Below are 14,097 nucleotides of genomic sequence, written 5' to 3'. Positions count from 1 at the left end.
TTGGAGTGGGTGGGGATACCTCTCTGAAGCAATGCTCCCTCTCGAAACGCACTGAAACAGGGACAGAAAAACTGGGATTTAGTCGACAGCCTCAACCAACCGCAGGATAAGTGATACTAAATTAAACGGCCTCCCAGCTGCAAAAGGGGCAAGTGCTATCTCCTTCAAAAAATCATCAGATGTTGCCCTACTGTGCTGTCTAAGCTCCGCCTTGCCTGCATTCTCCACCAGTGTGGCTTAGACAGCACAGTAGGGCAACATCTGATGATGTCATTCCCTCTCGCTCACAAAAGTTTGAAGATAGCACTTGCCCCTTTTGCAGCTGGGAGGACTAAATCCCAGTTTTTCTGTCCCTGTTTCAGTGCGTTTCGAGAGGGAGCATTGCTTCAGAGAGGTATCCCCACCCACTCCAACCGCTGGAGCCTAGTTGAGGAAGGTAGCGCACCGTGTGGGTGGAGGCTGGATGTCGCTTGGGGGTGGGGGCGGTGGGGAGTGGCACCAAAACAGCTTGATGTGATGAGGCACACCTGATGTGAATGAAGCCTCATCACCGCCGCTGCTTAAATGCCAGGCGTGCCTCTCCTCGAGAGACCGGTCTCTTCCCTGTGCCTGCACGCTAGTGTCCTGAGAGGGCAGCGTGTGCGGCCTCTGGACTTCATCCCTTACTGGACCCTTCCCTATCGAACACTGTCGCTTCTTCAAGGAATCCCCTGCACGAAGAGGACACCAAATTCCCTGTTTTTTGTTGGACACTTTCCCCTCCTTTGGACACTTTTCTTTTGTTTAATAAAAGCCTCTCCTAGGCCTGACTCTACACCCACTGTGTCTGTCATTTGCTCTTCCCACCACAGGAAAAAAGTTATGTATTCCAAAGGCAAAGTTCAGTTGGGTCAACTAACCCTTTAATGTTTTTTAAAATACGAAAGAAAAACATTGACGACCGAGGAAAATCTCTTTTTTTATGTTCAGTTTTTTATATCAAGGAAAAAGGCTGTTGTGAATCCTTATTAAAGCATGTTCTTCGACATCAAATTGACCAAAGATTTGACCAAAGTGTTTTTAGTATTCATTTGAAATGTAAAATGCAGTCTAACCTCTTTTTGTATGGAACTGTCCATTGTGTATTGTTACCAAATACATTTTCATTGAGGACATATGTTGTACTTTTTTATCTTTTTTTTTTTTTTTTTTTTACTGTGCGTCTAAAATATTACTCATGGCGTGTACAAAAGGAAAAACATGTTTTCAAGTCATTTTCTTTACAGTGCTTACATTGCCCCAATTCAGCTTTATAGGGAAAAATTATGTATTTCACATTCTCAATTCTTTGTTCCTTGGATGAATGGTGAGGTCTATGTTAACTTAATTGTCTTTAGGCACTGTTAAATAAAACAAAGGTTACTGGCTAGGAACACAATTTCAATAGAAATGGAGAAAAATACCCAGGGAGAAACCAAGATCCCTCTATCAACACTGCATTATAGGAGTCCATTCCATGACCAGTACTATGCAGGTAAAGTTCAGTTGGATCAAAATTTGAGTACTCAGATTTTAGAAGAAACTAGGATTTGAGATCTGTTAAGCTGGAAGTAATTTCTCTAAATGCCATTTTAGATGTTTTCTGCCTCATATGTAGCTCAGCCAATCATAGGAGTGACAAAGCTAATAGGTTTGTGAGCTAATTAATTTAAAAGATATAAATTCTAATCTATAAAATATGATAATCAAAGCCAAACTAATGTAAATTTCCAGATAGTACCTTTTGTTCCCCGTTAGGATATAAAAACTAGAAATATGTGTGTATCTGTAATAGCGGACCTCACAAGTTCTAAATGTTTAAACCCGAACCCCACAAGTGACTCAGAAACAGACATGGAGAAATTTTTGTTTGAATTTTGTTACATTTAAGTGATATTTATTATTAAAAACTGGTCATAATCTTGCTTGATTTTTTATACATGCATAGATCCACTGGAAATGGTGGACCCCATAATTTGGTAAAAAACGATGGACCCCCTTATGGGAGAAAAACAAGTATGTGTGTGTGTGTGTGTGTGTGTGTGTGTGTGTGTGTGTGTGTGTGTGTGTGTGTGTGTGTGCGTGTGTGTGTGTGTGTGTGAGAGTGTGTGAGTGTGTGAGTGTGTGTGTGTGTGTGTGTGTGTGTGTGTGTCTGTCTGTGTGTGTGTGTGTGTGTGTCTGTCTGTCTGTGTGTGTGTGTGTGTGTGTGTGTGTGTGTGTGTGTGTGTGTGTGTGTGTGTGTGTGTGTGTGTGTGTGTGAGAGTGTGTGTGTGTGTGTGTGTGTGTGTACTTGTATTTCTTACTTTGTTGGGCCCGGTGACAAGGAGCCCACCAACAGTGTGGGGTCCAACAGCCTTGTGGGGCCCAAAATAGTGGGCCCCACACCGATTTTCATTTAAACAGCCTCATAAGCCTCTCCTGGTGTGTCTCATGCCTTTTTTTCACTTTCCCCACAAGGTGACAAAGTATGGTTCTGTGTGTATGTGTGTTTGCGCTCTCTATCGCCCCCATATCTCAAAGTGCGGTAGTGCCGCAGATACACACTACCGGAAGTGTGTGTTATTTTAGCTCACGGAAAGGGAGGAGCTGTTTAGTTTCTGTGATTGACAGTGTTAATTCCTTATTTTACATCTATAATTTAACGTGTTTCAACTCTGTACCAAGGGAAAAAATACTTAATGTGAGCAACAGGTAGGTTTATATTATTTTACTGCATTTGAGTTTCGTGTCAATTACTACCCATATCAACAGAACGATGCTTAATGAAAAACCTTTTTAATCACACGGCTAATTGCTAATAGTTCACGGAAAGGGAGGGGTCGTTTATATTCGGTTACGCGCGTTATCAACCGGAAGTTCAATGCGGTTTAACGTCGAACAGACGAACTTCACTCTTCTTGAGAGCAGCAGGTAAGTTAGGTTTATATTATTTGACTGTACATTTGATGTAGTTTTGTGTCAATTCCTACTCATATCAGTAGAATGGTGCTTAATGAAGTAAAGTGACCATTGTACTGAGATCGCTCGTTGTTAATAGCACATGGAAAGACGGACTTTTCTGGATTTCTGCATTTTCAAGTGGATGTAAACGGAAGAATCTCTTCAGGTGAATAACAGGTAGGTTTATGTTATTTGACTTTGTACATGATGTAGTTTCGTTCAAATGCTTTCTCCGTTTCGTAACGTATGAAATTGATGGTTAATAATAATGATGTGCTAGTTTATTCAGATCGCTAGCGTTAGCTTGCTAATCTTATCTCTAGACTAATAATGGTGTTGACAGCAGAAGAAAGAAGCATGTTTTATTGCAGTTGATAATTTGACTACGTATTTTTTGGTAACACTTTACAGTAAGTTTCATTAGTTAGTTACTTTTGTTAACATGAACTAAGAAGAACAATACTACTACAGCATTTATTAATCTTAATGTAAATTTCAATATCTACTAATGCATTATTAAAATCAAAAGTTGTGCTTGTTAACATTAAATAATGTTCTGTGAATTAACTTGACCTAACAATGAACGACTGTATTTTAATATAATTAACATTAGTTAAGATTAATTAATGCTTTAATATATGTATTGTTGATTATGTTAGTTGATACATTAATGCCAGTGACAGCTCCACTTGAATATTAATGACTTGAATTTGCTTGTTTTTTGTCTCTCATGCTAAATTCATACTTTTTCTTTGTGGATGTGTCTGTATTTTATTTTATAAAAAGCTATAATGTCCAAAAGAAGAAAGAGGATACGGCCTGCTGACGAAGCAAGGACCTATATTTTGTCTTCATGTGACAAACCAGAGTTTGTGGAAAGATATATAGATAGAAACAAAGGTATGTTGATGTGAATTTATCAGTACCTCTCATTTGCATACACTTACATAATAATGTATACCATTGTAGTTGGAAATGGTAAATTAGTAGAGTTTTCTTTCTTTCTTTCTTTCTTTCCTATTTGTTTACATTCGGTTAATACTCTGAATCCCTAGTTTCACCTCCAAAAGTGTCAAGGCAACAACTTTTTCCCCAAATTAAGTGTCTTTCTAATTATGTCTTTATAGGTAGAGGAGTATTTGCTAACCAGCCTGTTGAACCGGGAGCTTTTGTCTTGGAATACAAGGGGGAACTCGTTGCTGCAGAGGAATTCCAGGCGAGACACTACACAGAGTTACAGAGTACATTTCTATTTGATTTTGAGTGGCAGCAACGTCACTGGTGGTAAGTATGTACAGATGCATGTTTTGAGACATCTGGGAAACATGTATGCCATGCAACACACTTCTGAATAGTTAATGAGCAAAAGCATAATCAGCAGTTAATTCCGATAATACAGCCCCTGTGTACTCAATTCTATGGGTGATTTTAATGTTTTTCTGTCTGTTCTGTGGTCCTCGGCAGTTTTAAGTTAATATACTCCGCAATGGTATTTGGAGCAATATGCTGTACATTATCAACATTCAAAACTTGAGTTTCACTACAGGGCGACTTTAACATTTTAGGCTGATGATAAGCACTTTTGTTGATTAGGACTTTCTGCTTTGTATGTCTTACAGTTACAGTTGATGTGTAATTTAAATGTCTCTTTCGTGTAATCTGACCATTTGTGCACATGATATTTAAATATTTAAAGGGTTTTTCTTTAAATGAACTTACAAAGTTTTTTTTATACCTTTTAGTATTGATGCATCCAAAGAAGATGGCTCTCTGGGAAGACTATGCAATGACAATCACAAATCTCCCAACTGCTCTATGAAAAAAATCATAGTAAATAACAGGCCCCATTTGTGTCTATTTGCCATGAAAAGAATTGAAATCGGAAGTGAAATTGAATATAACTATGGTGATGCACAATGGCCATGGCGTAACAAGGTGAGTTAGACTAACACAACTACTTTTTTGGGTGTGTGTGTGTGTATATATATATATATATATATATATATATACACACACACACAGAAATTTACTTTTTTTTTGTCTGATTTGCAGGGTCCAAAGAAGCAGTCTTCTGCTCTACAGACCGACTCGTCCCCAACAGATCACCCATCCGATGATGACCCCAAAATGGATGATGAAATCACACAGGTAAAAGAGTAATGTAGACAATCATCTCAAACTATTGAGCTCTTAGATTTCATAGTTTCTATTAAAGAAACAGGTTCACACTATGTTTATCATCATTGGGTGATATGTTAGAGTTCTGATTGAGGAAACAGTTAGTGTGCAGCAGGACAGTAAAACTAGAAAGGTTTCTGTCAGGTTAAGCGTCACACACGCATTTCTAGTCTTGGCCTTATGGGGTCCTTATACACACACACACACATTTCTAGTCTTGGCCTTATGGGGTCCTTATACACACAAATTTCTAGTCTTGGCCTTATGGGGCCCTCACGTATGGATCTCATTCAAAGTGATTTTAATTAATTGGAACAGCTCCTGTCATTATTTAAACTGAACTTATTGCAGGTAGAATTCAACACTTTACAAGCTGCTACATGTTCAGGTTGAGTATTTTAGATGTAATCCATTGCACGATATTAAATCTTGCTGTGACACTAGCTGTTAGCTCTAGGAAGGATCTGTAAATGGGTTTAGATTTCAACTATATGCTAGTTGAGAGACTGTTTTTACATGAGATAACATGTGTCTCTTGTAAATGCCTGAATACACTACACTTGTCAGTTCTTCACAGGTTCTTGTTCTGTTTTTGTCTGATTTGCAGGGTCCAAAGAAGCAGTCTTCTGCTCTACAGACCGACTCGTCCCCAACAGATCACCCATCCGATGATGACCCCAAAATGGATGATGAAATCACACAGGTAAAAGAGTAATGTAGACAATCATCTCAAACTATTGAGCTCTTAGATTTCATAGTTTCTATTAAAGAAACAGGTTCACACTATGTTTATCATCATTGGGTGATATGTTAGAGTTCTGATTGAGGAAACAGTTAGTGTGCAGCAGGACAGTAAAACTAGAAAGGTTTCTGTCAGGTTAAGCGTCACACACACATTTCTAGTCTTGACCTTATGGGGTCCTTATACACACAAATTTCTAGTCTTGGCCTTATGGGGCCCTCACGTATGGATCTCATTCAAAGTGATTTTAATTAATTGGAACAGCTCCTGTCATTATTTAAACTGAACTTATTGCAGGTAGAATTCAACACTTTACAAGCTGCTACATGTTCAGGTTGAGTATTTTAGATGTAATCCATTGCACGATATTAAATCTTGCTGTGACACTAGCTGTTAGCTCTAGGAAGGATCTGTAAATGGGTTTAGATTTCAACTATATGCTAGTTGAGAGACTGTTTTTACATGAGATAACATGTGTCTCTTGTAAATGCCTGAATACACTACACTTGTCAGTTCTTCACAGGTTCTTGTTCTGTTTTTGTCTGATTTGCAGGGTCCAAAGAAGCAGTCTTCTGCTCTACAGACCGACTCGTCCCCAACAGATCACCCATCCGATGATGACCCCAAAATGGATGATGAAATCACACAGGTAAAAGAGTAATGTAGACAATCATCTCAAACTATTGAGCTCTTAGATTTCATAGTTTCTATTAAAGAAACAGGTTCACACTATGTTTATCATCATTGGGTGATATGTTAGAGTTCTGATTGAGGAAACAGTTAGTGTGCAGCAGGACAGTAAAACTAGAAAGGTTTCTGTCAGGTTAAGCGTCACACACGCATTTCTAGTCTTGGCCTTATGGGGTCCTTATACACACACACACACATTTCTAGTCTTGGCCTTATGGGGTCCTTATACACACACACATTTCTAGTCTTGGCCTTATGGGGCCCTCACGTATGGATCTCATTCAAAGTGATTTTAATTAATTGGAACAGCACCTGTCATTATTTAAACTGAACTTATTGCAGGTAGAATTCAACACTTTACAAGCTGCTACATGTTCAGGTTGAGTATTTTAGATGTAATCCATTGCACGATATTAAATGATGCTGTGACACTAGCTGTTAGCTCTAGGAAGGATCTGTAAATGGGTTTAGATTTCAACTATATGCTAGTTGAGAGACTATGAGATAACATGTGTCTCTTGTAAATGCCTGAATACATTACACTTGTCAGTTCTTCACAGGTTCTTGTTCTGTTTTTGTCTGATTTGCAGGGTCCAAAGAAGCAGTCTTCTGCTCTACAGACCGACTCGTCCCCAACAGATCACCCATCCGATGATGACCCCAAAATGGATGATGAAATCACACAGGTAAAAGAGTAATGTAGACAATCATCTCAAACTATTGAGCTCTTAGATTTCATAGTTTCTATTAAAGAAACAGGTTCACACTATGTTTATCATCATTGGGTGATATGTTAGAGTTCTGATTGAGGAAACAGTTAGTGTGCAGCAGGACAGTAAAACTAGAAAGGTTTCTGTCAGGTTAAGCGTCACACACACATTTCTAGTCTTGACCTTATGGGGTCCTTATACACACAAATTTCTAGTCTTGGCCTTATGGGGCCCTCACGTATGGATCTCATTCAAAGTGATTTTAATTAATTGGAACAGCTCCTGTCATTATTTAAACTGAACTTATTGCAGGTAGAATTCAACACTTTACAAGCTGCTACATGTTCAGGTTGAGTATTTTAGATGTAATCCATTGCACGATATTAAATCTTGCTGTGACACTAGCTGTTAGCTCTAGGAAGGATCTGTAAATGGGTTTAGATTTCAACTATATGCTAGTTGAGAGACTGTTTTTACATGAGATAACATGTGTCTCTTGTAAATGCCTGAATACACTACACTTGTCAGTTCTTCACAGGTTCTTGTTCTGTTTTTGTCTGATTTGCAGGGTCCAAAGAAGCAGTCTTCTGCTCTACAGACCGACTCGTCCCCAACAGATCACCCATCCGATGATGACCCCAAAATGGATGATGAAATCACACAGGTAAAAGAGTAATGTAGACAATCATCTCAAACTATTGAGCTCTTAGATTTCATAGTTTCTATTAAAGAAACAGGTTCACACTATGTTTATCATCATTGGGTGATATGTTAGAGTTCTGATTGAGGAAACAGTTAGTGTGCAGCAGGACAGTAAAACTAAAAAGGTTTCTGTCAGGTTAAGCGTCACACACACATTTCTAGTCTTGGCCTTATGAGGCCCTCAACCCAAAGTAATGATTTTACAGTTAAGTTCACACACACACATTTCTAGTCTTGACCTTATGGGGTCCTTATACACACACACACATTTCTAGTCTTGGCCTTATGGGGTCCTTATACACACAAATTTCTAGTCTTGGCCTTATGGGGCCCTCACGTATGGATCTCATTCAAAGTGATTTTAATTAATTGGAACAGCACCTGTCATTATTTAAACTGAACTTATTGCAGGTAGAATTCAACACTTTACAAGCTGCTACATGTTCAGGTTGAGTATTTTAGATGTAATCCATTGCACGATATTAAATGATGCTGTGACACTAGCTGTTAGCTCTAGGAAGGATCTGTAAATGGGTTTAGATTTCAACTATATGCTAGTTGAGAGACTGTTTTTACATGAGATAACATGTGTCTCTTGTAAATGCCTGAATACATTACACTTGTCAGTTCTTCACAGGTTCTTGTTCTGTTTTTGTCTGATTTGCAGGGTCCAAAGAAGCAGTCTTCTGCTCTACAGACCGACTCGTCCCCAACAGATCACCCATCCGATGATGACCCCAAAATGGATGATGAAATCACACAGGTAAAAGAGTAATGTAGACAATCATCTCAAACTATTGAGCTCTTAGATTTCATAGTTTCTATTAAAGAAACAGGTTCACACTATGTTTATCATCATTGGGTGATATGTTAGAGTTCTGATTGAGGAAACAGTTAGTGCGCAGCAGGACAGTAAAACTAGAAAGGTTTCTGTCAGGTTAAGCGTCACACACACATTTCTAGTCTTGGCCTTATGGGGCCCTCAACCCAAAGTAATGATTTTACAGTTAAGTTCACACACACACATTTCTAGTCTTGGCCTTATGGGGTCCTTATACACACACATTTCTAGTCTTGGCCTTATGGGGTCCTTATACACACACACACATTTCTAGTCTTGGCCTTATGGGGTCCTTATACACACACACACATTTCTAGTCTTGGCCTTATGGGGCCCTCACGTATGGATCTCATTCAAAGTGATTTTAATTAATTGGAACAGCACCTGTCATTATTTAAACTGAACTTATTGCAGGTAGAATTCAACACTTTACAAGCTGCTACATGTTCAGGTTGAGTATTTTAGATGTAATCCATTGCACGATATTAAATGTTGCTGTGACACTAGCTGTTAGCTCTAGGAAAGAACATTTAGCTATTTAATTGTAATTGTTGGCATTTTTGTGGCTTATCTGATTTAACATTGAACTTCTTTAGTACTTGGATGGTGTACTGTAGCTTCCACTTTCTATTCCAGTTGTTCTCAGTGGGAAATTAAAACACTTATACATTGCCTTTTCCCTGATCTGCATTTGTGTGACTTTTTCTCTAGCTTCTGTGGAATGCTGTTTGGCTCTGTTTTCTTTCAGATTCATAAACACCCCAATGTTGAAGTCTCATTTATTCATCATGTTTAAAGTATTTTCCGTTATATTGATATTTATACCGTTTTTAGGCAGAACTGAATCAAAAACTAAACAGCTGAACAGTGACAACTGACTGACAATTGTTCAACACTAAACAATGACAGTATTTAAGAAGAATTAAAATGATTTGATTTGACAAACTAAACAAATTTAATAATTATCTTCTCAATAGACAGAACTGAGAAGGAACTGACTTCAACAGGAAATATATAATTCCATGATTCAAGCTGATCAATGAAAAGCTGCTTCAAAACTATTTTTATTGTATAAAGCGCTATAGAAATGAAGCTAAACTGACTCAACTTTAGATGGCCGTTCACTCTGTCAAACTAGATAAATGTTGTTGTTATTAGGTTCTTGCCCAAGTGTTTGTGCTAAATTAGTACACTGCTTATACATATATGGTTCCAGTTAACTCTTAATACATATGTTTAATTATATTCAGGTGTTTACTGGAGGGTTTGGCCTAGTAAATTATTCAGAAAGTGATGAGACTGATGAGGATAAAGACAACCCTACCTCTCCACCCTCTGGTGTTGTTCAACAGAAGACAAGGAATGGAAACATTCAGGTATTCCTCCGATGCAGTACTTAAAATTCTTGTGTAAAGTTTATGTAAATGGCTCAAACATCATTTGCCTGTGGCTGATTTTAATAGTGTGAGCAAAAATGTATAACCATATATTAAAATCACTCTTTTTGGCAGATGGATGCGGTTCCTGATTATTCTGAGCCTCTGTTTGACTCGAGTGAAAGTATAGTAGATGAAACTGATGAGGATTCCAGTTCGCAATCAGACAGCGAAGTTGTTTCAAAGCTGAGGATGACAAAAAGCATTTTGGTATGCCTCTTAAGCTCTGGTACCAACTATTTGACAGTTAATTTCTACCAAAATATTTTTGTTGTAAATGATTTTGATAGAATGTGAACAATCCTAGCATGACCTAACTCCCTTTTGGCAGATGGACAAGGTACCAGATTTTTCTGTTCCAAGTGATGACAGCACAGATGAGATTGCCACTCCCAAGATGGAAATGGCTCTAGAAAGACCAAAGAGAAGCTTTCTCCGTCCTGTAAGTGATTTTTTTTTTTCATGCTTTGTCACTTAATGGTTGGTGTTCTCAATGTTTTTAGTCCCTTGGTCTAATTTTTAATTACTAGTTTATTTCTTATTTAATTTACTTGTAATAAATTTTTACCTAGCTTCCTTAAAGAATGAATGTCATGCAGTTGACAGTTTTAGTCAGTTTATCGTACTAATGTATTAAAAGAACTCTCAAATAACTTTCATATATGCATAAATTTCATTGCTCGTAAATACAACTAAGAAAATAAACTTAGATGTTAAGAGACATGATGAATGGAAATTGATGGCAACCAACAGTTTTAACGCTTGTGTGTTTGTCCGTTATAAACTTTCATTACATAAAGAAAAAAGTTATTTGAAAAAAATATTTAAATCAATTATATTCCCTGCTGACTTTGTATGTTCACCCACTGGCAAATAAATGGTTGGTCTATAAATGTATTGGTTGATTTTAACAGTGAGAGACAGAATAACATAAGAAAAATGAATTTCAAAAAGTGGAGTCCTAATTTTTATGAGTTTTTTTTCTGAATTTTGTTTTGTCTCTCACTGTTCAAATTAGCCTACCGTTAACATTATACCACTGATCATTTCTTTGTTAGTGGGCAAACATGCAGAGGATTAAATATTGTTTTTCCTCACTGTATCAAGCTCATCAGATCACTCATGTTAAAATAACACATCATTGTTAAAATATTTCTAATATGGACTTTTATTATCTTGCCTAAATGACTTAAATGCTGTCCATTTCCATTCTGTCTCTTCACATCCAAAACTATTCATTTGTGCTCTGATGAACCGTAGTCATTTGTGTTGTAGGTGAGTCTTTTTTTTCCTTCATTTTGGAGAGACTAATCCTGTTAACTTTATTTATTTTTTAAAGATTCAAAGGCATCTTGTAGAATCAGATGACTCGTGTGGCGATAGCGAGGATGAGTATATCCCAGATCCCAGGGAAGAAAGCACAGGGGATAGCAGTGACTGCAGCTTGGAGTTATCACTGAAAAATAAACAAAAGTCAGCTATTACACAGAGCAGAAGCAAGTCAAGTCAGAGCCAATTTCAGTCTTCAAGTCAGAGCAGAAGTGAGTCATCCAGTCAGAGCAGGTGTGAGTCTTCAGGTCAGAGAAGATTTGAAACAAGTCAAGACTCAGTGCAAGATTGCAGATTTTCCAATAGCAGAGATGAAAGAAGCAGAGAGAAAACAACAGCGCGAACATATAGTAACAAAGAGATGAGCATTTCAGTTCCGCTTGAAGAAGAGCCATCCGTCTATGTTAATCCAGTTTTGAAAAAGGAGGATGGTTCTAGAAGATATAACAAGAAACATCATTGCTTGTATTGTGGCCAAGTAGTTCAAAAAATGTCAAGGCACTTGTCGCGTAGACACAGTGATGTGGTCGAGGTTGCGAAGGCATTGAGTTTGCCAAAGAACTCAAAAGAAAGGAGGCTGCAATTAGATTATATACGAAACAAGGGGAACTTTGAACATAATGTTGAAGTTTTGGAGAGCCGGCAAGGCAAACTCATCCCGTGGAAGCAACCCAAAAAAAAAACTGAAGGACAAGAATTTATGCACTGTGTTTACTGCTTTGGGCTCTTCAGAAAAAGAGTCATGTGGCGACATTTTCAAGTCTGCAATTTCAAGCCTCAGGGCAAGTCTTCCAAGCGAGGTAAAACAAGAGTTCAAGCGCTGTGTGCGTTTGCTGAACCTGCTCCAACTGGACTTAGCGACACATACTGGAAGTTCTTAAATGAAATGAATCAGGATGAGGTCGCCGTTGCAATTAAGGAAGACCGCTGCATTCTTGAATATGGATTCAGACTGTTCAACAAGAATGAAAATGTAATTAGCCAACACCAATATATTCGACAAAAACTGAGAGAGCTTGCCAGGCTGGTACTGGAAGCTAAAAAGATGACACACGTGAAGTCCATCAAAGAACTCATAAAACCTGAAAAATACAGTCATGTTGTTAGGGCTGCAAGATGCCTCGCTGGATTCAGTGACAAAACTGGAAAATATCAACGTCCATCGCTTGCTCGCAAAGTTGGGCATGGCTTACATGCATTGGCCATGTTTATCAAATCTGAAGGATTAAAGACGAAAGATCAACAGACAGCCAAAGACGCTGAAGAATTTGCACTGCTATATCAAGAGAGTTGGAAATTTGACATTGCGAGCCAAGCATTAACTCAGCTTAATCAGACCAAGTGGAATTCTCCTCAAATTCTACCGTTCACACAAGATGTCCAAAAACTTCATTCCCATTTGTCTGAGAAACAGCAGACACAACTTGATGCCCTGCGAGAAAATCCTTCTCCCTTAAACTGGAAGGACCTTGCTAAAGTGACCTTGGCACAAGTTATTCTCTTCAACCGCCGTAGAGCAGGAGAGGTATCCCGAATGCCCTTGTCTGTGTACCTGTCAAAGGACACATCAGAAACTCACCAAGATGTTAACCTGGCCCTTACAGCGCTCGAGCAGAAGCTTTGCAAACATTTTGTCCGGATTGCCATAGTAGGAAAGCGAGGAAGGAAAGTCCCTGTTCTCCTTACTCCAGTCATGAGGGAATCCCTTGATGCTTTGACTGAGAAGCGAGAAGAATGTGGAGTGCTGAAAGAAAACTGCTACTTGTTTGCATTGCCGCACTCTGTCCATTATTTGAGGGGTTCTGATTGCATTAGGCAGTTTGTGAACGAATGTGATGACATCAAACATCCAAAAGCGCTAACTTCGACAAAACTAAGGAAACACATTGCTACTCTGTCGACCGTTCTCAACCTGAAAACAACAGAACTCGACCAGTTGGCAGATTTCCTTGGCCACAACATTGAGGTCCACAGAAAGCACTACCGTCTTCCAGAAGGAACCCTCCAGCTTGCTAAAATTAGCAAAGTTCTTTTAGCTTTGGAAAAGGGACGGCTAGGAGAGTTCAAAGGGAAGAATCTGGATGAAATTCAGCTTGATGTGACTGGTATTAAGCCTTTTTTATTTAAAATTTCCTTAAAGGATAGGATTGTCCATCTGTAAATCATTCTCTTTTAGAGAAGTGTATAGAATTTGAATTGAGTAGCAAAATCAAGTTTAGTATAATCGAATTGAATAAGAGTACAAGCATTTGTAATTATATTTATATGTATTTGTCTATTGTTCTGGAAGTGTGCTTCTCCTTTAACATACTGATGGGGAGAGCAGGTTTTATAGTTATAATTGACTATAACTGGACCATTTAAGACCGTCTGTTTTGCTATTTATGTATTATTTTTGACTACTTTTGCAAAGTTGACCACAGTTTCAGCTTTCTGACTCATTCATATTCTATTACTTTTTTTAGAGACTGTTGACCTGGACATGGATGGGTGCTCTCAAGAAGAAGGTAT

At 38.2% G+C, this 14,097-nt stretch overlaps 1 protein-coding gene across 1 annotated transcript; it reads left to right on the top strand.

The window, feature by feature from the left end:
* The first annotated feature begins 2,325 nt into the window (after window positions 1-2,325).
* LOC141333046 (uncharacterized) lies at window positions 2,326-14,073 on the top strand. The gene is made up of 9 exons (XM_073837991.1): window positions 2,326-3,858; window positions 4,086-4,242; window positions 4,701-4,893; window positions 5,011-5,106; window positions 8,648-8,743; window positions 10,072-10,197; window positions 10,333-10,467; window positions 10,589-10,699; window positions 11,597-14,073. Exons 1-9 carry the CDS (start codon window positions 3,750-3,752, stop codon window positions 13,745-13,747), a joined length of 3,174 nt encoding a protein of 1,057 aa, XP_073694092.1. The 5' UTR covers window positions 2,326-3,749; the 3' UTR covers window positions 13,748-14,073.
* The last annotated feature ends 24 nt before the right edge of the window (window positions 14,074-14,097 follow it).

Source organism: Garra rufa, chromosome 4, assembly GCF_049309525.1.
Source record: "Garra rufa chromosome 4, GarRuf1.0, whole genome shotgun sequence".
NCBI lineage: Eukaryota > Metazoa > Chordata > Actinopteri > Cypriniformes > Cyprinidae > Garra > Garra rufa.
The sequence above is the reverse complement of the archived record's forward strand: the minus strand, read 5'-3'. Positions and strand labels throughout refer to the sequence as shown.